The sequence below is a fragment of the Vulpes vulpes genome, chromosome 3 (assembly GCF_048418805.1).
Source record: "Vulpes vulpes isolate BD-2025 chromosome 3, VulVul3, whole genome shotgun sequence".
Lineage (NCBI taxonomy): Eukaryota > Metazoa > Chordata > Mammalia > Carnivora > Canidae > Vulpes > Vulpes vulpes.
Window position 1 is genome coordinate 69,712,144 of NC_132782.1, and position 24,591 is coordinate 69,736,734.

The 24,591-nt window shown below is 43.1% G+C and overlaps 1 protein-coding gene across 1 annotated transcript in view; it reads right to left on the bottom strand.

The window, feature by feature from the left end:
* Window positions 1-203: 203 nt before the first annotated feature.
* Window positions 204-24,591, bottom strand: part of ATPSCKMT (ATP synthase c subunit lysine N-methyltransferase) — a 66,554-nt gene continuing 42,166 nt past the window's right edge. Inside the window, exons 5-6 of the mRNA XM_072752701.1 lie at window positions 4,564-4,790; window positions 204-2,283 (exon numbers count right to left, since the gene is read on the bottom strand). Coding sequence (XP_072608802.1) covers window positions 2,274-2,283; window positions 4,564-4,790 — 237 coding nt within the window. The 3' untranslated portion in view covers window positions 204-2,273. The remainder of the gene's footprint in view (window positions 2,284-4,563; window positions 4,791-24,591) is intronic.

Here is a 24,591-nt window from a genome sequence, read left to right on the forward strand (position 1 = left end):
TATCTGGGACCCATGGGGGTTCCACGGATCTCAGATTAAGAAACTCTGCCCTCCCATTATGGGAAAAGGCAGAGCTGCAGTAATTCCCTGCCATCCTACCCATAGTTTCCTAACTTCCCTTAGGTTAAAGTGTTGGACCCTGGCTCATGGGTGCCAACGTGTCCCGGTGGACGCCCCAGAGACTCAGACCCCAGACAGGCAGATGCAATTAGCAAGAGGGTTTATTGGACGTTTGCGCAAACGGGCTCTCCGCCTCCGAGGAGGAAGAGAGCCCCGATTAGCAATTACAGGTATCTTTTAAAGGAAAAAGGAAAAAAAAAAAAAACGCTTAAAGACAAAAGAACCTCGGGAGTCGCACAGCATTCAGGTTATTGATTTCACAGAGGGTCAACATGAACCTATTCAGGGACATTCCAATCAGGGTGTGGGGGGAAACGGTTTTCTTATTGTAAACAGAATGCTTTTAGTTGCTAAAATTTCAGGAAGGCACCTGGATGGGCTGCCTCTGGATTAGGGCTGGCCCTACTTACAAGGGGGGAGGTTTCTTCATTCCCTCCTCTTGTTTGGGCTGATTTTAATCTTAAAATCTTAGGGAACATTTATTTTTTTCAGTTTGGAGGGCCCAAAATTGTTGAGTTAATACCAGAGCTTGGGTAATAGACAATCTTTCTCGGACGAAATGGAGCAGCCGGTTGAGGATGCAGGGGTGCAGGGGCCGAAAGTTAGCAGCAGGAGCAGGATAACTAGAGGGCCCATAATGGTAGAGATTAGGGTGGTCAACCAGGGAGACTGATTAAATCAGCTTTTAAACCAGCCCTGCTGGGCCTCCCGGTCCCTTTGTCTTTTATTTAGCCTATCCCTGAGTTTGGCCATGGAGTCTCTGATGACTCCAGAGTGGTCTGCATAGAAACAGCATTCCTCTCCCAGGGCCACACACAGTCCTCCCTCTTTCAGGAGTAGTAAATCCAAGCCTCTCCTGTTTTGAAGTCCTACTTCTGAAAGTGAGGTGAGGGACTGTTCTAACTTAGAAACGGACTGCTCTAGTGCCCGTAGATCCTCATCTACAGCTGCCTGGAGTTCTATATAACGTCGTGAGCCCTGGATCAGAGCAGCTGCGCCAGTACCCACCCCAGTAGCGACCCCTAGTCCCAACATAACGACTACAGTTAGGGAGACAGGTTCGCGCCGAAAACGGGTGGGATGTTCATCATACTGATTTTCTAGAGTTTCAGCAGGGTGATAGAACACCCTGGGTATGATCTGCACCATGACACAGAAGTCGTTTGAGCTATTTAGAACCTTAGCTGACACACAGGGGGTGAGGACTTTGTTGCATGCCCACCAAGTTCCCGGCTGGGGCTCCAGGTAAGAGTCAGTCCCTAAAATCGGGGCGGTAGTATTGCAGAGTTCCTGGTAACCCCGGGTGAGTATAGTTAGCTTTGACAGTGATGTAATCCCAGGAGGAGGAGGAGGGCCTCTCATCCTGTGTCTCCCTAGTCTCGCACCCCCAATTTTTACAATAGAAGTATTCCCCTCCTCCACAGGTGGGATTTAGCCTGCGATCTCTGTGGTACCCGGGACAGACATAAAAGGGAAGAGTGCTGAGCATGGCCCTTCTGTCAGGCGAGCCACATCCTCCCCATGGGTCTAATCCCAGTCGCCCTGGAGGGTTTTCTCGGTTAGGGGCTCTAGAGGTGTCGAAGTATCCCTCTAGGTCCCATGGGCTAGGGGCCCCTATGGTTAGCTTGCATAGGTCAGGATATAGGTTAGGCCACCAGGTTCCCACGGGGGCGTTCTTAGTTATAGACCAGACCTCGTCACCCCCAGACGTTAGTACCTGCCAGGTTAACCTTTTGAGGGCATGAGGGTCACCTTTGGCGGAGGTGAAGAGCGCTAGGAGAGGTAGGAATATAACAACTGTCATTGAACAATTTTTGAAAGTCTTATCTTGAGCGGGTTTTGGGTGCGGTGGAGCTTCCATTGGAGTGGCTCGCCCGGTCCGTCCTGGCTGGCGTCAGCAGTGCTCGTTGATGGGGCGCGCTTGACGTGTGAGGCGTGGACCCAAGCAGCAATGCCGTCTACCTTTAAGGCGGTTGGGGTGGTCAGTAGTACAGTGTATGGGCCCTTCCAGCGGGGCTCAAGTGTCCTGGACTGATGTTTCCTGATGTAGATGGAGTCACCGATCTGGAACGGGTGTGGGTCGGTTGTGTCTCCGGGGCGGTAGACAGCCACAAGGGGTTTCCAGATCTGGCGCTGGATAATCTGGAGCGCCTTTAGCCTGTCCTGTAAACCGGGAGTGTTAGCAAGAGGGTCAATAGCAGAATCTAGTAAGTCCGTTACTGGTGGGGGACCTCCATAGAGAATCTCGTAAGGAGTTAGCCCATGGCGCGCGGGAGTGTTCCGGACTCGGAACAGAACCATAGGGAGGAGTGGACCCAGTCTCTAGTGCCAGTCTCCAATGTCAATTTGGTTAGGGCCTCTTTAATTGTTCTATTCATTCTTTCTACCTGCCCTGAGCTCTGGGGTCTGTATGCACAATGTAATTTTTAATTTATCCCCAGTAATCTGGCCACCAACTGACTTACCTAGGAGACGAAGGCGGGGCCGTTGTCTGACCCTATTACCTTGGGCAGTCCAAACCAGGGGAAAATTTCTTCTAGGATTTTCTTGACAACCACCTGGGCAGTTTCTCGTTTGGTGGGGAAGGCTTCTGTCCATCCTCCTGTGGGCCTAGTGCAGCGGCTCGTGCTGTTTCATCGGCCATCCTGTTCCCCTCTGCTACTGGGTCGTTGCCTCGCTGATGCCCCAGACAGTGAATTATCTACCACAGCCGCCCCGGCTTTCAGTTCACCATTTCGTAGAAAGCTACTCCCCTCGGTGTACCAGGTTGCTTCAGCATCTGGCAAAGGCTGGTCCGTCAAGTCCCCTCTGGTGCCATGGACCTCGGCTAGGATCTGGTGGCAATCATGCATTACCAGGGAGGGGGACTCGGCTTCTGGAAGCAAGGTGGCTGGGTTTAGGGATGTAGCCGTTCCGAACCGTATCCGCTCGGAATTCAGTAACATGGCCTGATAATGGGTGGCCCGAGCGTTTGAGAGCCATCGATCAGGGGGCTGGCGGATGACTGTCTCTATTGCATGGGGGGGCCACCACAGTGAGGGGTTGGCTGAAGGCCAACTTATCTGAGTCTTTTACCAGGACTGCCACAGCCGCTATTATTCGGAGACATGGGGGCCATCCTGCAGCCACTCTGTCTAATTTTTTTTTTTGAAAAGTATGGCAGGGCCTTTTCCAGGGTCCCAGTTTCTGAGTTAGGACCCCTTTGGCTATTCCTTGGTGTTCATCAGCATATAGCACAAATGGCTTGGTTACATCTGGGAGGCTCAGGGCAGGGGCGGTCAATAAGGCCCTTTTTATTTTGTCAAAAGCCAATTGTTGCTCCTTTCCCCAGTGGTAGGGGGTGTTGGATTTCGTGAGAGGATATAGGGGAGCCACCAGCTCTGCAAACCCGGGTACCCAGAGGCGGCAGAACCCGGCACTGCCGAGGAACTCTCGTAGCCCTCTGGCACTAGTGGGTGCTGGGATCAGGGCTACAGCCTTTTTGCGGCCCTCCGTCAGCCACCTCTGGCCTCCGTCCAGGAGATATCCCAGATAGGTCACTCGTCTCTGGCCTATTCGGGCCTTTTTGGCGGAGGCCCTATACCCCAGTCCTCCCAGTCTCTTGAGCAGGGCCCCCGTACCTTTTACACAATCCTGTTCTGTCTTAGCCGCTATGAGCAAATCATCCACGTACTGCAGGAGAACAAGGTCTGGATGGCTAACTCGGAAGTCTGCCAAGTCCTGATGCAAGGCTTCGTTGAACAAGGTGGGGGAGTTTTTGAATCCCTGTGGTAGCTTTGTCCAAGTGAGTTGTCCTGAGAATCCCGTCTCAGGATCTTTCCATTTAAAGGCAAAAATAGGCTGGCTTTGAGAGCTTAACTTTAGGCAAAAGAATGTATCTTTAGATAGAGCTCAAGGGTCCTTCTGCCTCAGTTAAAACTGAATGTTGAGCTCCCGTAGCAACCAGGAAGGTCACTGGTTGACCCCCCCACTTTAAGGGTTATCCGAGGCTCGGGGGGGGGGGGGGGGGGGGGGCTCCTGGCCCTGACATCCCTAATCTTCATCCTCTAGGGACAGTACGGGAATGGGCTTCTTAGGTCCCTGCGTTTGGCCCTTCTTTGGACAATCTTTAACCCAATGTCCTTTTTCCTTGCAGTAGGCACACTGGTCTCGTTCAACCCGTGGTCTTCTTTTGTCTCCCAGGTCCTTACTCTGTCCTGACTTACTCTGCCCTGAGCCCTGTACTATGGTGGCCAGTATCCCAGTCAGTTCTTTATTGCGTTTCCTTTATCTCTTTTATTTTGTCTCTCTCTCTCTCTCTCTCTCTCTCTCTCTCTCCTCTCTCTCTCTAAGTATACATACGGTAGCCTTCCATTAATCTTTCCAGAAAACCTGCACTATAGCACGTACCTTTGCCAAATTGGTGGGGCGTCGCCCTGCCCCTCTGAGACCCGCTAGGAGTACCTGGTGATAGAGACGGAGCCGCTCCCTCCCAGCAGCAGTGTCGTAGTCCCAGGTCGGGCCAACCAAGGGGGAAACGTCCTCAATTTCATTAGGCAGCTGGGTCGGCCTCCCATCCGCCCCAGGGACGTTTTTCTGTAGATGCGCTGTCTCTCCTCCGTGGTGAGGAGAGTCTGCAGGAGCTGATCAGGGTGCCCACTGGGTCCTGGCTGAAAGACCGGGGCCTTCACCTGCAAGATAATATCAATATTAAAAGTTCCATTCCTGGGCCACCCGACGTTGAGAGTCGGCCACTCTGAGGAGCAGAAGGTGACCCATCTTCTTCTTCTGACTTCGACCGAAAGGTTGTGTGCTCGGCCGGCGGCTTCTTTCCAGTGATCTAGAGCGAGGCTTAAAGGGGTGGTTACAGTTTGCCCCGTGGGTGTAGAAAAGAGGTGAACGCTGAGGAGGACAGGAAGAAAGACACAGAACAAACAGATGCACACAGATGACAGGATCGGCGCAGCAGATTCAGACGGGAGCGGTCGCCAACAACGACCCTCCCCGAAGAGGAGGGAGTGCCGGGGCTCCGTTCCTCTTCCAGACCACTCGGGAGTCCGACTCCAGAGGGGGACCAGGGGTCTCGGGCACGTCTGCCTGCCCCGCTGGTCCAAATTCAGAATACAGAGTACAGCGTCCTGCAGGCACAATACAGACCCGGCACAATACAGACCCGGACAGTCAGACAAACGGACGAGACAGATATGACATTTAGCGAGCTCGGTCTTACCTCCTACCGGTCTTAGGATTGAGCCTGGGGCGTCTCGGATCCAGACGAGCCCCCAAATGTTGGACCCTGGCTCATGGGTGCCAACGTGTCCCGGTGGACGCCCCAGAGACTCAGACCCCAGACAGGCAGATGCAATTAGCAAGAGGGTTTATTGGACGTTTGCGCAAACGGGCTCTCCGCCTCCGAGGAGGAAGAGAGCCCCGATTAGCAATTACAGGTATCTTTTAAAGGAAAAAGGAAAAAAAAAAAAAAAACGCTTAAAGACAAAAGAACCTCGGGAGTCGCACAGCATTCAGGTTATTGATTTCACAGAGGGTCAACATGAACCTATTCAGGGACATTCCAATCAGGGTGTGGGGGGAAACGGTTTTCTTATTGTAAACAGAATGCTTTTAGTTGCTAAAATTTCAGGAAGGCGCCTGGATGGGCTGCCTCTGGATTAGGGCTGGCCCTACTTACAAGGGGGGAGGTTTCTTCAAAAGTGTACTAGGAATCAGAAGGAAAAGGGACTGAAATGATGGGCCAGTCCTCACTAGGAGAACGCCCAATCTAATACATGCAATGAACATGTCTCATCTCTATGGTTGGTATTTATTTTTCTACCTCAGGTAATTTATCTGAACATGGAGTCCTTTTTTTCCAGCCAGAGTATAAAAGAAGTTTTAGCTTCATAATCAAAGGTGCTTGAAATTTTGGTATACCTGTATAACCCATCATATTCTTGAGTTGAATCTTCTCCACAGCAATAAATCTCAGAAAAAAATAAAAGATGATGCAGTATATCATTTCTGTTCAGTACTATTCCTGGTTTAACATATGATTTTTATGTCTTTGTTAACATTTTTCATCTAGCTTTGTGCAAATAGATGGAAAAATATCTAAGGTGGTGCAATATTTAACTGTAATATAAAAGCTCTTGGTAAAGCTATAAGCAGGAATAATCAGCTACAAATATATCTTTCAAGTTGAATAAAATAGTTAAAGTTTTAGCTGAACTACCAATTTGGAATACAATTACAGCCCAGTAGTTAGCAGATCACTCAGAAATGGCTATTTTAGTGTTCTACTCTTCAGATTACAATGTGGAACTTTCAGCAATAAAGGGCAGTTTGAAGAAGTGAAAAGTTGTAAAATGGGAAATGTAGCACATCTCGCATGAACAAGAGGAAAGGAGAAGTGTGGGGGCATTAAATGGGACCGGGATCACTGTAAAATTCTAGGAATAGCAGTGCTTCTGATCTAAAATCCCAAGGGGGTGGACAACAAGGGAAAGCTGGATGAGTTAAGTTTTAAAAAAAAATAGAGTAAGTACTCTGAAATAAATGTGGAGCCACCTGGGTGGCTCAGATGCTCTCAAAGGAGCATCTGCCTTTGGCTCGGGTCATGATCCCTGGATCCTGGGATCAAATCCTACATCAGGTTCCCTGCAGGGAGCCTGTTTCTCCCTCTGCCTATGTCTCTGCCTCTCTTTCTGTGTCTCTCATGAATAAATAAACAAAATCTTTAAAAAAAATTTTTAATGTGGAGGAGAAAAGTGCAAACGACATCAGCTAAAATCAAACTCGGGGTTGTCAATGGGAATTATCAATAGCACGTCACTGTGGCAACAAGTGTGAGTCCAGGATTATTCACATTACCATGTAAGAGTGGTTCGATACTCAAGAGGGGTTCATCAAATGATGATTTTTTTAAATTCAGTCAATTTCCTGACTGAAGGTACTTCCTGTGTTCCAACCCAAAAAAGACAAAGCTGAGCTCCAAACACCTCCCACCGACAAACAGGAAAAGCAATGTTAGTACTCTGAGGACAGAGTCCTGAAAACCCCAAGGGAGACACATCTCACTTCCATGGCGCTGAGCAAAGCCATCGCTTGCTCCAGAAGGAAATATCATCTCTCTCTTCCAAGGCTGTTGGAAGTTCTAAAAACCTCCACAGAAAGGACAGCCCAGAGCAAAGGCTGTCAGTACCTCCTTTGTGAGACACTCAGAATCACAAATGATATTTACAATGACACAGACTTCTCTTCACCAGCATTAGATGTAGACAGACAATGGAATAATATCATTGAAATGATTTTTAAATAAATAGAATTTTATCCCCTCAAAAGTAAAGGCAAAATGAACATATTCTTAGAGGAATGTAACCTTTATGATGGACTATCTCAAATCTGGGATATAATCACAAAGCAACTGAAACTTAACATCCATTTTCATCTCATTTTTGCTTTAAAACTACTGGTGGACAAGTTCCTCTTCTACTTCTAAACAAAAATACAGCCCCATAAATGTCCTGGTCATTGTTAGATTACAAAAATCTAAAAAGGTTTAAATCGCAAAAGATCAATATCACATTTTAAATATCAATTCTCGGGCAGCCTGGGTGGCTCAGTGGTTTAGCGCCGCCTTTGGCCCAGGGCATGATCCTGGAGTCCCGGGATCGAGTCCCATGTTGGGCTCCCTGCATGGAGCCTGCTTCTCCCTCTGCCTGTGTCTCTGCCTCTCTCTCTCTCTCTCTCTCTCTCTCTGTATGTGTATGTGTGTGTCTCATGAATAAATAAATAAAATCTTTAAAAAAAAAAAAAGAAGAAGAAGAAGAGACATAGAGCTTTCCCTCTATCCTACTCCCAACTCTCTCTCTTTCCCATGTGAGGACAGAATAAGAAGATATCCATCATATTCCTAGAAGTAAGGTTCTTAAACTCCAGTAAAAGGATAAGTGCATCCCAAGAAAAGCAGTGGCACAATGGCAGTATCTGCAGGTACTGACAGTGGGAGGCTCTCAGTGAAATGACTGTATCCTGCACCTTTGCCATCTAATCAACAAGACCGATCAATTTTTATAGAGCCCTGATCACCCTTTAAATGCCCCATCTTTAAAAATTAACCACCAACCCAGGATCTATGGACACATGAGAAAAGGCTCTTTATTACTCCACTACTGCTCTGTTTGCAGATGATATGATCTCATATACAGGTAATCCTAAACACTCCACCAAGAAAGTGGTTAGAACTAATAAATTCAGTAAAGTTGCAGGATACAAAACCAACATACAGAAATCAGTTGCATTTCTATATACTAACAAAAAAATGGTAAAACAATTCCATTTATGATAGCATCAAAAACAATAAAGTATGTAGGAATAAACTTAACCAAGGAGGTAAAGATCTATACACTGAAAACTATAAGACTCTGATGGAAGAAACTGAAGAAGACACAAATAAATGGAAGATATCCTGTGTTCACAGACTGGAAGAATTAATATTGTTAAAATATCCATACTACCCATAGTGATCCACAGATTCAATGCAATCTCCATCAAAATTCCAATGGCATTTTTCAAGGAAATAGAAAAAAAAATCCTAAAATTCATATGGAACCACGAAAGATCCTAAATAGCCAAAGCAATCTTGAGAAAGAAGAACAAAGCCAGAGACATCACACCTCCTGATTTCCAGCTTTATTATAAAGCTATAGTAATCAAAACAATACGGCAAAAAAATATATTTTAGTACTGGCATAAAAATATAGATACAGCACAATGGAACGGAACCCAGAGCCCAGAAATAAACCCACAGGTATACAGTCAACTAATATTTGACAAGGGAGCCAAGAATACTTGATGGGGAAAGGATAATCTCTTCAGTAAACAGTGTTGAGAAAACTGGATAATCCCATCTTAAAACACTCACAAAAATTAATTCAAAATGGATTAAAGATTTAAACACAAGAACTAAAACCGTAAAACTCCTAGAAGAAAATATAAGAGAAAATCTCCTTGACATTGGTCTTAGCAATGATCCTTTGACATGACACCAAAAGCACAAACTACAAAAGCAAACATAAGTAAGTAGAACATGTGAGAGGTTCTGACCTTGTGGAAAGTTGGAAGAAAGAGTTGACTGAGCATGTAGAAAGATAATGTCAGAGAGATGAAAGAAGACAGAAAAGGGAGAAAGAAAAATGGCAGTTCCCAATTGAAGGAACCAAACATGCACAGGAAAGGAGATAAAATCACTAAGACATAATTTGGCTCATCTGTAAACAAGATTGACATAGCTAAAGTAATGAAAACACTGATGTATAATCTCTTCATCCCTGAGGTGGGGAAGAGAAATGTGTACATGTGAGAGTTATGTGATAGTGTAACACCACTTAATCCTGATTGTTTTTAATATAAATTCAACAGTAATAACACGATCATCTAAAACTAAAAGTCAGAAATAGCAGTATAAGCACTATCTTTAGAATTATAGCAGTAAGGAAACATAAGAAAATAGCAAAAAAAAAAAAAAAAGGAGGGGGGAAGCATCTGCTGATGGGGTGGGGAAGGATAAGGAAGGGGATGCTCTTTTTCATTATAGATTGTGATGATTAACTTTCTATGTCAACTTAACTGGGCTAAGAGATACCGATAGCTAGAAAAACATTATTTCTAGATGTCTGTGAGAAAAGACAAAAAGATTAGCATTTGAATCAGTAGGCTGAGTAAAGAAGATCCTCCTCACCATGGTGGGTGGGCATCATCTAATCTTTTGAGAGCCTTAATGGAACAAAAGGCAGAGGACGGATGAATGCACTCTGAACTAAGACATCCATCTTCTCCTGCCCCTGGACAACTGTGCTCTTGGTTCTTGGGCTTTCAGACTCAGAGTGGGATTTACACCATCACGACCCCCACCAAGCTCAGGCCCTCTGACTTCAACAGAATTACATCACTGGCTCTCGTGGTTCTCTGGCTTGCTGATGGCAGACTATGGGCCTTCTCAGCCTCCTTACCATTTGAGCCAATTCCTATAATAAATCTCCTCTATTATATATCTATATATATCCTACTGATTCTATTTCTCTGGAGAACCCTGACTAATGCACAAGTGAAACACTTTCAAGCTTCTGCTGACCTCCCAATCTCTTACAACCCATTGGTCAAAACAAGCCCAGCTTCAGAGTGGGAGAAAGGTAAAAAGTTACAGGGGGCAGGTGGGGCCATTCAGTGGGTCATTAATGGGATCAGCCTACCCACTGCCCCACTTCATGGATTTGTTGCAAAACCAGAATGAAGCTACCATAACAAGACTGGAAAGGTAGATGGATATTCAAGAACAGAGGAATCTATGATGGGTGTCTAAGCTGAAATATCCAAGGGACATTGCCAGCCTGCTCTGGCCTCTTCCCTTAATTTTCTTTGAGCTAGAATGCTTCATATTTAGGTAAGCTTGGATTTTGACAAACACCAGGAGAACCGTTCATGGATCTAAGCCTGGAGTTTTCAAACTTTGCACTCTGTGGCCCTAGAAGTAAGAGGGAAAAGGAGGGAAGGTAGGTAGGAGGGAAGGGGATGCAGCAGTTGAAACACCTCTGTTCGACTACAAGTTTGTTTTATGTTTTGCCTTCTGGGCTTCTGCAAGTGATTTGACATGAACCAAGTTCAAAATCCACTCATGTAAGTACTGTCTTTAGTGCCAGACTGTGAGGAGAAATGGAATCCACCTGTGGACTCTCCCAATGTCGATGGGCAAGTACCATACACGACAAGATACTAAGAGCCCCAAGGAGACAGGCTCACAGAATCTCGGAGGATAAACAACTGTGGATTTGGAGCAAAGGCTCTAGATGCAAACTTAGTTTTCATATTTCTCTCAATAAAAGTGCTGCTACTTTAATTAATAGGCTATAGATGGTTCTAGCAAGGAAGTGAGTAGAAAGGTCAGAGAGGTACTTGTAGAAAGATGGAGGGTAGCAACTGATATAAAACCTTATCCAAATTTGTTCCTCGAACCTGGGCTTCAAATGCTTCATCACCAATCCCTAGGATGCAGGCATGTAACTGGAGGTCAATAAAGTGCTCTATCGTAAGTCTGTGCAAGTATTGCTCACCACGTAATTTCAGGCAGGAACAACTATGAAATCTGTGGGACTCAGTGCAAAATGAAGATGCAACTTTCCTTGTTCAAAAACCATTAAGAGTTTGAAGTCAGAATGTTAAAGCAAGCATGGGACCCTGTGGGACTGCCCAGGGGGGAGCCCAGGTAGCCAGTCCTGATTTCCAGACCCTACTGGTGATGGGTGAGTAATAGCTTGCTGAGAAAGTGCTTACAGACTCTTATCTCCCTCCCTTTCATAGAAACATGGTCAATCCTATAACCTGGGTTTTCTTATCAAATAATTGCACAAAAACAGTAAATGAATGGGAAGGATAAACATTTCTAAAAGAGGCCACCTTTTCTCCTGCTGTATTCTAGAAAAAAATCATCAACTATCTGCTGCATGTGCCCTGTAGAGAACACGAAGAGGAACAAACAGTGGCCCAGCCTTTAGTTTTAGGCCTTATCTCTAAAGAAAGCCTTTATCTCCCTTAAAGGACCCCTGGGCATCTGTGAGAAGCTGGGAGAGGTATTTTGGGAACAGGGAGTGTTCTCCCCTAAGAAGCTCTTAAAATCTTTCTCTGTAGGCAGTGACCTGCTTAGACTAGAATGTATGTCAGCAATTCAGAATCACTTTTTTTTTAAGATTTTATTTATTTATTTATTTATTTATTTATTTATTTATTTATTTGAGAGACAGAGAGAGAACACAAGCAGGAGGAAGGTCAGAGGGAGAAGGAGAAGCAGACTGCCCACCAGCAGGGAGCCTGATGCAGGACTCTATCCCAGGACCCTGAGATCATGACCTGAGTCGAAGGCAGATGCTTAACCAACTGAGCCACCGAGGCACCCCTAGAATTACATTTTTGTAGATCCCCACATCTGGATATATTTTTAACTGTAGGTGGACAGTTTATATATGCACATAAATCTTCGCCCTTGGCTTATAACCCCCAGCAGATGGAAACGTGTGTTGAGCCTAAGTCACAGAGGCATAACTTGGGAGTAGCTACAAGCTTCAGCTCTGGGGACAGACATTCTTCACAAGTCAGCTCTACCATTTTCAATCCCTGTGACCCTGAATAAGCTAGTTCATCTCTATAAGACTCAATTTCCTAATCTATGAAATGCGGTGAGAGCAGGCAAGGATTAAATGAGATGCTACCTGTAAAACTCATACACAGTCTGGCATGTCATCAACTCAACAAATGTTGAGTCTCATCATTGAGCCATAAATCCCACAGGGCCACTTGGTCTGATGTGACATTCTCAGGGATAGACTCAGGAGATGTAAAACACCTGGTCCCCAGATCTCCCAGGGATGTCCCTTTCTGAGTCCAGGGATGCTACTGGTTTGACACCTGCCCCTGGTATGCACGTAGCCCCTCTGCCCCTGAGATAGCCAGCTGCCTGGACCTTGAGGAAAGAGCTCTGAGCTCAGCTTAGCCTGCAGCTGTGACAGTGGCCTTCACTCAGGCTCCTCAACTCTGTCACCTTGCCTTCCCCAACCCACTACCAGGCCAGACTTCCCAAAATACAATGATTACAGTTCTCTGCTCAAAACCCTATTCCTTACTACCTTGGCCTGATATTGAGGGGCTTCTATAAAACTCCCTCCTACTCCCTCCCTCCTACTGGACTGATCTTATTTCTCCTTCTCCTCCACATTATCAACCTCTCCTTGGCAGCCAGTCTCACTCTGCTATGAATAGGCCAGGCTCATAGGCAACACCCTTTTTGAAGTTGGCCACAGCAACTTCTTGCAAGATACATCTAGGAAGGCAAGGGAAACAAAAGCAAAAATGAACTATTGGGACTTCATCAAGATAAAAAGCTTCTGCACAGCAAAAGAAACAGTCAATAAAGATAAAAGACAACCTACAGAATGGGAGAAGATATTTGCAAATGACATATCAGATAAAGGGCTAGTTTCCAAGATCTATAAAGAACTTGTTAAACTCAACAGCCAAGAAACAAACAATCCATTCATGAAATGGGCAAAAGACATGAAGAGAAATTTCACCAAAGAAGACCTATACATGGCCAACAAGCACATGAGAAAATGCTCCGCATCACTTGCCATCAGGGAAATACAAATCAAAATCACATTGAGATACCATCTCACACCAGTGAGAATGGGGAAAATTAACAAGACAGGAAACAACAAATGTTGGAGAGGATGTGGAGAAAGGGGGACACTCTTGCACTGTTGGTGGGAATGTGAACTGGTACAACCACTCTGGAAAACTGTGTGGAGGTTCCTCAAAGAGTTGAAAATAGATCTGCCCTATGACCCAGCAACTGCACTGCTGGGATTTACCCCAAAGATACAGATGCAGTGAAATGCCAGAACACCTGCACCCCAAAGTTTAGAGCAGCAATGTCCACAATAGCCAAACTGTGGAAGGAGCCTCGGTGTTCATCGAAAGATGAATGGATAAAGAAGATGTGGTCTATGTATACAATGGAATATTACTCAGCCATTAGAAAAGACAAATACCCACCATTTGCTTCAACGTGGATGGAACTGGAGGGTATTAGGCTGAGTGAAATAAGTCATTTGGAGAAGGACAAACATTATATAGTCTCATTCATTTGGGGAATATAAAAAATAGTGAAAGGGAATAAAGGGGAAAGGAGAGAAAATGAGTGAAAATAACAGTGAGGGTGACAAAACAGCAGAGACTCCTAACTCTGGGAAACAAACAAGGGGTGGTGGAAAGGGAGGTGGGCAGGGGGGTGGGGTGACTGGGTGACAGGCACTGAGGGGGGGCACTTGACAGATGAGCACTGGGTGTTATGCTATATGTTGGGAAATTGAACTCCAATAAAAAAATAAATAATAACTCCCCCCCCCAAAAAAATAATAGGCCAGGCTCACAGCCGCCTCCAGCACTGCCCCACCCTACAAAGTCTGCCCCAGTCCTCACCTGCCCAGCCTGACCTGGGGCTGCCCGAACCTCTAAGTGGGATGACTGGAATCTATAACTTCTGGGAAGCATTAGAAAGAATACAGTTTAACCTAGGACTCTCTGTTTCCCTTTAATTCATGTGGAAATATTAGGTTGAATACCTATCACACTCATCATACCAAAATAAATTCCAAATGGGTCAAAGATCTAAATTTTTAAAAATCCATAATATTGTTGAAGAACACATGGGCAAATTCCCTTATGTTCTCCAAGTAAGGAAGACCTTCTTATGCATGACACAGAATCCAAGAGCTATAAATGAAAGATTTTTAAAACTGAGTAAACAACATTAAAATTTTCTGCATAGCAAAAGAAAAATGCCAGCCCAGGTATATGTTTGCAGCCCTATGACAAAGGGCTCCTATAAATCAATCAGTAAAGGTGCTCCAACTTTATATAAAAATGGGCAAAGGACACAAGCAGACAAGTCAGAGGGAAACAGATGATTTTCAAAAGTATGGAAAATCCTCAATCTTATTTCAAAATACAAGCTGGAAACTACAGTAAAATATCAGTTTCCATTACCAGTTTAGTGAAGATAAAATTTTTGTTTCATCCATTGTGCTATCACAACCGTAAGGCAAGAGGCAACCTGACAGATGCTGTCTTAACACTCTCGGCTGGGGATGTAAATTGGGACAACCTCTCTGAGCAGCAATCAGGCAGCACAATTAAGATTTAAAGTTCACAAGCCACCACCTGCTTTGGCATCATAAAAGATAGAAGGGGGCTACATCCCCAGCACCCGCCCCCCCCTGCCCCCCAACCCCCAACTCCCCCCCCCCCCCCCCGCCCCCCGGCCTCCCCCACCCCCATCCCAGGGCGGTTCTGAGTTCCTTCTCTAGCAAGGAGCCCTTGCAGATGAGGGACACACTGGAAGGTGGGAGATTGGTGCTCCAGGCAAGCTCTAAGGACCACCCACATGGCGCTGCACACAGAGATCCTTGGTGAGAGCTTCAGAGGTGACTGGGAACCAGAGCAATTTCACTAAGCTTGTACGGACCACCCACTCAGGGGCTTCCAGCTGAGATTGCCATTTGCATCCTCCCTGACCTTCACTGCCCTGCGGTGTTAAGGACATGTGTGCCCTCCACTCCCTGGAAAACCTTTCACCAGAACTTTTACAAAGACTGGCTTCTATTTCTCCAACTAACCCTTGTCACACACTTATCTTTGGGGAATGTATCCTAGGTCGACTCACACATTTATGAAACCGCATATATGCCCCCGAAATTCACTGTTTTTAATAGCAAAAGATTATAAACAGCCTAAAAGTATATCAGTGGTAGATGATTTAAAATACCATGATACCCCATATGATAGCATGCCATATCTCACCAAAAAAGCACCGTGCTTCATGTATCCATACAGATTGGACGCCAAGATGAAAAATAATTAGTTTATATTTATGCTTCCACTTATATAATAAAAAAATTTCAAAGAGTATCACCAGGCATATACATAAGAAACCAGTGGCCATGAGTACCTCTGAGGAAAACTTTAGGGAATCAGGAATGGAGGTAGAGATATTACTCCATCTACCCCTTTTACTCCTGAATGATCTAACATGTGCATATAGTTCAAACATGAAACTACTAGTAGTATGTTACATAATCATTACAAAATGGCAGCAAGACATCAACAGGACACTATGCTTTCTTCCCTTTCCCTCTCTTTCTGTTCTTTATTTCTTCCTGAAATGTAAAACAAATTGGAGATAGGGAACCTTCTTTCTTGTTAGAGTACTTTGGAATAATGTCTATTTGCCTTTTTGGAGATGAATTTCCTACATTCATTTATAGTATCTAACACTTTCTCCTCAAACCCCAAAGATGAGGTAGAAACTAGATGGAGTTTTATGTGCTTCCTTGTCTTATTCTAATTTAGGGTTACTTCAATTGCAAATCCATGCACTTGATCTTATTGAGCTGAAGTGACTACTGTCTTTCAGTTGATAAATTCTAGAAAATGATTTGACTGTTCCATATCTTCTAATTAAAAAAGAATAAACAAAAAGGAGACAACTTGACAACTCAGGAAGAAAACACATTCTTTAAGTTTCTCACCATTCCTGCTCTTGTCTAGAAACGAGTGCCTTAATGGGTCCTCTCTATTAAATGGTGACTGTTGGAATCCCAGTAACACTATTGAAACTGGAGTTCAATATCATGAGCCCAAAAACCTCCCGCTTCAAGTCACTATCCACACGCCAGACCTCACATGATTCATCACACAATCATAGCTGATATTTTAACTTTCTATTCCAGCGAAAAAGTTCTTCCTTCCTTCTTTAGATCCCTATAATACTGTCTACAACTTAAGTAATTATTTTAGTGTCACCTAAGTTTAAAAACTGGCCATTCCATTAAGGTGGGCACTTGATGAGCACTGGGTGGATGAGCACTGGGTGTTACACTATATGTTGGCCAATTGATTTTAAATAAAAAGTTTTTTAAAAAGCTGGCCATTCACCAATATGTTCAAATATATTTGTGTGCTTATTTTTTAAATATTATTACTGCAATTATTAATTCCTAGACAGCAATAATGAGAAATTTTGTGGCTCTTTCTGATATTTCCATGTAATGAACAACGGCTATGTTTTATTCTGCTTTATATGTAGTACCTCCTGTCTTCCCAGCTACATGAGTCAGTAATCCCACCTCTGTTTTTTTACTTAAACCGTTTTGAGCTGGGTCTCTCTCTTCCAAAGGTATGTCTATGCAGCCTTACACACCTCTCCTCTGAGCCATTCTGCTAACTCAGCTCCTAATCAAACAATCCTCCTCAGAAGTCACATCATTGCTCCTTCCCTCACACCCACTCTGTTTCAGGCCTTAGACTTCTACCTCAGGGGCCTTCCCTGCTTATCCAAGTGACATTGCAAGAGACAGAAGTCACTTCCAAAAAGCTTAAGGAAAAAGACATAATATTACAAGATACTATGGGTTGAATTATATATCCTCAAAAAATACATCCAAGTCCTAGCCCCAACACTTGTAAATGAGATATTATTTAGAACTAGTCTTTGCAGATATGATCAAGTTAAGATGATGTCATTAGGGTGGGCCTTAATCCAGTATGACTCTGCCTACCACCACACATACACACACCTTTGAGATTCTCTGCTTTTGGAAGTATTGTTGACGATCAAACATCATACAACAGACAACAGTGCATTCTGTTCTACAAAATGTTTTAAGCTTATCTCAACTCCCTATTATAACAACATACCAGACTACATTCATAGAGTTTTATCAATGAGTTATTGGAATTATATGGGGCTAAATTCCTTGTAAATCTCATTATGCATAAAGGCATACAACGGGTATTCCCCAGGCATTATACCTTGGTTTTACAAATGTTAGCAATTCATGAGTTACCATTCCTTGTTCCTGGTTTGTGGTTCATGTTGAAACTAAACATGATCTGAAGATTCATTGATGACTCTGCTTTCTTGCTGTCAACTGTTCATGCCCATTTTTTGCAACTCAAAGTGAATGGGACTGACCTTGTGGGTGGGAGGCCCCGGCTTGCTCTGACCAATGATTACATATAACCCATGCCTTACTAAAGGCAACTGAGTGGAGAAGAGTGAATGGTTTTAAGAGAATCCATAGCCATTACTTTAAATTAGCTTAAAGCATGTTCTTCCCACACTGATTTGATAGGGTCACCTATCAAATACAAAGAACAGCTCAGTGATTGATGGGCATCCTCTGATGTCACCTCTACTTCTCTACCTAATGAAGGACAAACTTCCAAAATATTGATCATATTAGGGATCCCTGGGTGGCGCAGCAGTTTGGCGCCTGCCTTTGGCCCAGAGCGCGATCCTGGAGACCCGGGATCAAATCCCACATCAGGCTCCCGGTGCATGGAGCCTGCTTCTCCCTCTGCCTATGTCTCTGCCTCTCTCTCTCTCTCTCTCTCTTTGACTATCATAAATAAAATAAAAAATAAAAAAAATTTTTTTTTTAAATTGATCATATTATACAAATTCTGTGAAAATTTTGGAAATTTTCCTTCTCTTATCATTGATTAAATCATTTGAGATAGACCAGGCTATGCCACAATAATAAACAATCCCCAAATCTCAACAGCTGTAAACACTATTTCTCACCCATGCTCGTGACTATTGTCAATTGGCTGGAACTCTGCTACATGTTATTTGCATTCAGGGACACAGGTTGACAGACACTCTACCATCTGGAACATCACAGATGCTGCAGCAGAGGGAAGGGGGGTATGGCAAGCTTAAGGGAGTCTGCCTAGACAAAACACCTGTCGCTTCTGGTCACATTTCATTGGCCAAGTGAGCCACATGACAAAACCTATCTTCAAGGGGTCATGGAAACACAACCCTCACAGCTGAGGAGTCCTCATGATAACTGCAATCCACCTCTCTGTTCACTAAATAGCTCAGTTTTCTTGCCTTAAACAAAATTCACTTATTCCCTCCCCCAAGAAAGACAACTTCAAAGTCCCATTCCACGGATCAAGATCTCTGGGTGATGCATGGCAGTCTCTTCCTCAGGAATTGTATTAGTCTGCTCAAGCTAGCATAACAAAGTACCACAGACTGTGGGGTTTAAAAACCAAAGTTTATTTTGCACATTTCTGGAGGAAGCTAGAAGGCCAAGACCAAGGCATAGCAGGACTGGTTTCTCCTGAGGCCTATCCTATTGGATTGGGACCCCACCCTTAGGACCTCACTTATTCTTAATCACCTCTTTAAAGGCCCTATCTCCAAGTATAGTCTCATGGGGCGTTAAGGCTTTAACATTTGATTTGGGGGGACACAATCTAGTCCATAACAGGAGGTGATATACAGTGACTAAACTATACAGTGACTAAACTGTACTTGGATGTGGTTCTTCTTGTTCTGGAGACTTATGAAATAAGAAGACAAGTTATCTACCTCTACACCCAATCTACAAAGATAAAAAAAAAAGGGAACAGACAATTCTGCTGTCTGTTTGGAAAGAGAACATAGGAGAGACACAGAGACACTGGTCTTTAGTAAATCTGAAATCCCCCAAACAAAGACCTTGAGGCCTACCCTCATGAGGAATATTAGCCCCTAAATATGCTCTCCTTAAGAACCCTTATTATCCATAATCCTCCATGGCCCCTGGTTTCCTTTTACAGTATGCTATTATGCTCTTTGATACCTCTGAAGCACACATTAGGGAATAGGCTCAGCTTGAGGACTACATAGCTTGCTCAGCCCACTTCCTGCCCTAAATATTTGGGACCTCCAGGATCATTTCCAGTCATTAGTAATTACGATCTCCTGTAATTCAACTTGGTGATTCTTTTGGAAGCATACCTTTTGCAATTACATCAACCTCTTACCTGATTCCAGAAAAGTTCATCTGCTAATAGTCATGCCAATAGTTAGTTACCTGAGAAACATATCTTACTTGGATCTTTACTCCAGTAGAGAGGTTTTAATAATGCAGAGGTTTTAATAACATAGTGAGAGCCAAGGAAATATAATCAGTTGAATGGTTTTTAACAGTAGGCAAAGAGGTCATGCCCTCTGCTGCAAGACTCAGATTTAACATTTTTCCATTAGCAAAGGCTCTCTCAATTTTATCTTCTGCTGTTTGGAGTCAGTCTTTCCAACAGGGCGAAGCCTCAATTTTCCCATTAACTCCTGATCAAAATCCAGCTGATTCTTTTCTGACCTTGTCTCCTGTGATACATGATCAAACGCAGCCAAGAGAAAACAGCACACATTGCTAATATTCTGTTTTCCTGCCTCTTTCTCTAGAACTACAAATTCATTAGACATATAATCTGCCTAAACTATTAGTTGGACAATAGTTTAACCAATTCTTTTGCCACTGCATCACATGGATTGTCATCTTACCAGACTTTATGAGTTTCTTCACTGCCTATAATTTGTTGTTCAAGCTAATGACAAATTACAATTTTCTTGCTATGTTAGCACCCTGCACCTGGTAGCAGTTTCTGTTATCAGTCAGAATAAGCTAAATTAAGCTACAGTAAGACAGAGTTTCCATGGCTAGAAGAAATAATTATTTCTTATGTTACATGTCCATTATGCATCAGCTGGTAAGGCTCTGCTCCTTATCATCATCATGAAGGAACATGGTCTGACAAAAACTCTACCATTTGGAACTATTATGGCAGGAAGAAATAAATGTAGCAATTGGCACACTAGCTCTTAAAGATTTCTGCCCACATTTTATTAACCAAGTCAAGTCATGTGGACATGCCTAAATTCAAGAGGTAGGGTAAATTCAATCCTATCGTGTACCTGGAAAGCAGAGTACCAAAATAATAGTAAAAATGTCCTTACAATTATCACATTCAGTTTTTTAGATTGAGATATGTAAGAATAAGTTCCAAGAAACTTTACAAAAGACCATACCCAAAAAGACCTCAGGAACATCTTACAGAACTAGTGTACCTTGACATATCCTTTGGGGGAAATGGCTTTTGCTCCTAATAATACAATTCAGTTAGTGAACTGATTCTGTGTTTTGTCTGTTTTTATTTCTCAGGTGAATTAACTCTAGACTTGGCTATTTTAAAGGATTCGAGCCATGAAGTCCCAAGAATCACCTGTGACTAACTAGAGCAGGGCATCTGTGTGTCACAGAACCACCTGCCACCTTCATATTCTGCATGCCCATCTCTTAGGGAGACATCTGCCACCTAGCAGGAAAAGACTGGAGGCTTCATGTAGATCATAGCCTCTTCTGCTATCTCGGACAAAGGTATGGGGTTGGTCCTCTCCTCTACACAACATTCCACTTGTCCTTCAGGTGTTCCTTTCCATAAAGACTCCCTTGTTATTCATATTAATGCAGTTTTACTCATGGCTATAAGAAGGGCTATCTACCCATTTATGTCTAGTTACCATTTTGTGTGTGACTTTAGAAATGCAAGACTGATTTACCCCCCAATACTATACTGCATTGTGAACAATTTAAAGTCTGATACACTCTCAGGAATGAGTTTGTTCTCTTCCTGTTCTCTTGCCTTGTTTACTCTGAGAACACTGGGAGCCTACTCAAGAAGGATAATGCTCCATGGTTATGTCTTCTCTGGGAGTTGCAAACAAGACTCCATCAGCCTGCCAAGCATACGTACGGTATTCCAATGTGAAACAGAAGCTTTGCTGATCAGTGAACAGAACAAACCACAGCTGCTAGTTTAGTTCTGGCTCGAATCAGGTGTGACTTATGCCATCTCCAAAGGCTGGTTAAGGCTCTGATTCATGCACTAACTCCCCAGTCCATATGGGGCAAGCAAACTCAGCTTGAGCTAAAACTTTCTATTAGAATTTAATAGAGCTCAGGAAAACAGTGCCCTCATGCCAACCCATGGCCAGTTTCTGATGATTAATTAAATAGCATCCTTTAAAGCCACACACTTTTAATCTCTGAAGAAGCAATCTGACTTGCTCATAGGTAAAATCTGTGGAGAGCTACCAAGAGTTCTCTTCCCAAGCAACTACCATCTCCATCTCTTTAAATGAAGGCATAGGGGGTACCTGGGGCAGCTAGGTTGGTTAAGCATCTGACTCTTGATTTTGGCTCAGATCATGGTCTCTGGGTCGTGAGGTTGAGCCCCACATTGGACTCCACACTGGACATGGATCCTGCTTGAGATTCTCTCTCTTCCTCAGCTCCTCCCTTTCTCCCTCTCAAAAAAAAAAAATAATAATAAATAAATGAAGGCATGAATCTCTGGAAGTCTTCTTCCTTGTATTGATATGTCCTCAGGATTAACTCATTAAGCCTACACTTCTCAAACTTCTCCACTAAGGTACATCTACTCTCAAACTTCCCTACTAAGGTACCCCTAATAGAAGGGAATGCAAGAAGCACGCCTGAAGAGGTATAAAATTCCTTTGAGGTTGTTTCTGTTTTATCTTTTAAATGGAAATAAATTTTCTGCTCTACTCCACAGGTATTATGATTATTTTAATATCATACTGAATGCTGACTGAATTACTGTGTGACTTGGCACACATCAATTTCTCAATTTTCTCTCACCCAACATGAGGGATACCCTAAGACCCAGCAATTGCACTATTGGGTATTTGTCCCAAAGAAGTCCCTTGCAATTTTATAATTACTGGAGATTATTATGGGAAAACTCGCCTTGTATAAGCATGGTTTTTTAAAACAACAAGACTCCTAAAACTTTCCTGGGCATCCAGAAGTAACTTAAGGATGCTGGAAGGAGGAGAGCCTTGAAGAAAGGAGACAAGAGAGAAAGAAACACCATAGGAATGGTAGGGTGCTGAAGAGAAACCCATAAAGGGTGTTAAGGTGAGAGCAGACAGGCAGAGTGCAAGAGCGCACCTGGCATTTCTGTGATTCTGATTACTTGAATGTTTCTCAATGGCTTATCTCATGATTTCTGATGGTTGTGAAGTGCAAGCTTTGTGCGTGGATAATCCTATGGGTGCACAAGACAGAACAGGAAAGCACAAGTCCATTCAGGGGAAAGCCAGTCTGTCTTCTGCAGTGAGGAATTAGCATCCAAGGTTGAACACTTAATCCTCTCTTCCTCCAGGACTGTGAAAATGGGAAGTAGAAGACCTGTACACATTGCCATCTGCCACAAAGCATTTCTTGACATCAGATTCCCTTCGTATAAATGAAATACTTTGTGCTTCTTGGCAGAATGGTGTTATCTCAGTGCAACGTGTAACTCACCGCCTTGCAGGGGAAGGAGCTGCTTCTAACTAGATCACAGAAAAGACAGGTGAGTACCAAAAGGTAGACTAGACAGTGTTTGTGGCAAGACTCTGTGTATGCCATGTTGATGTCAAGATTCTTACAATTACCCCTATAACTCTCCCGTGAATTTGGTTACAAATCACTCAGTAATTGAATATCCTCTTCAAGATATCACAGCTGATTTAATGAGGGCCAAATCCATCATAACAGATTGTGTATCTGAGCTGTTGGGGTTTTTTTTTCCCTTTGTTTCATTTTCAAAGACTTTTATTATGGTGAGATATTTGGTAATATTCTTTATTAGGCTGATAAGTTTTGAATTGCTTTTCATTTTATTATCACATTACTTCCTTCTTAATGGTTTTACTAGAACTCAGAAGTCTCCCAAGTTTTAATAACCTCTCTTTTTTCAGTACTTATAGTCGTAGAATTAATTGAATAAAATCATGATCCTTCACTGAATGTGTCACTGGGCCAAAAGAAGAAAACTCAGTAGGAAGAATCAGACCTTGAATAGTGAATGACAATTCATCTTGCTACAGATGTTTCACTTGGGGACTTTCATTTGCTAACAGTAACACAATTTCCTTCCTTTCCCCTCTAAGAATACCCTTCAGACTGAGGAATGCTTTGGAATTCTCTGAACTGAGGTTCATTAAAGTGAAACTTATTAGATACCAGTTGACTTGTTTAAAGTATATGAAAGGACATCTTTTTATTCACCTACGAATACTCTCTTTATAGTTGGCTCTGTTTAAAAGAAAGATGACAATGAGATGAACTCTAAGAATTAGCAATTAGCAAATTTTCTTCAGGTCTTATTTTCATGTTTGTCTTTCTTGATCATGGTAGTAGCAATTCTTTTAAAAATAAATAGCTATTAATTAAAGTCCTGAGATCAAATCACTTTTGTTAAATCAAAATTAACATAAATTAATATTAAAACAAAAAATGCCAGATATAACAGGCTCATAAAGAACAGAAATTTTAAATAATCTTTTGTCTTAGATTTTAGCAAACAATGAGACTCTCAAGAGGAAATCAGTGGCCAGGTTTTCAAAAAGGAATAAATAATTAAATGCCCCAATAACAAGACTAAGAGTTGGGCAAATTAAAATCGCAGTTTAAAAATTTGTTATCCAGAAAGATTCACTATCAAATGAACAAACTATTTTGGGTGATCAGAAACTTCCACTCTCAGTTAAAGGGCTAGTATCCAAGATCTATATTGAACTTATCAAATTCAACACCCAAAAAACAAATAACCCAGTCAAGAAATGGGTAGAAGACATGAACAGACATTTCTCCAAAGAAGACATACACATGGGCAACAGACACATGAAAAAATGCCCCACATCACTGGCATTGGGGAAATACAAATCAAAACAACAATGAGATACCACCTCATGCCAGTCAGAATGGCTAAAATTAACAAGACAGGAAACAACAAATGTTGGTGAGGATGCAAGCTGGTGCAGCCACTCTGGAAAATGGTATAGAGATTCCTCAAGAAGTTAAAAATAGAGCCACCCTATGACCCAGCAACTGCTCTACTAGGTATTTACCCCCAAAGATACAAATATAGTCATCTGAAGGGGTACTTGCACCCCAATGTTTACAGCAGCAATGTCCACAATAGCCAAACTGTAGAAAGAGCCCAGGTGTCCATCAAAAGATGAATGGATAAAGAAGATGTGGT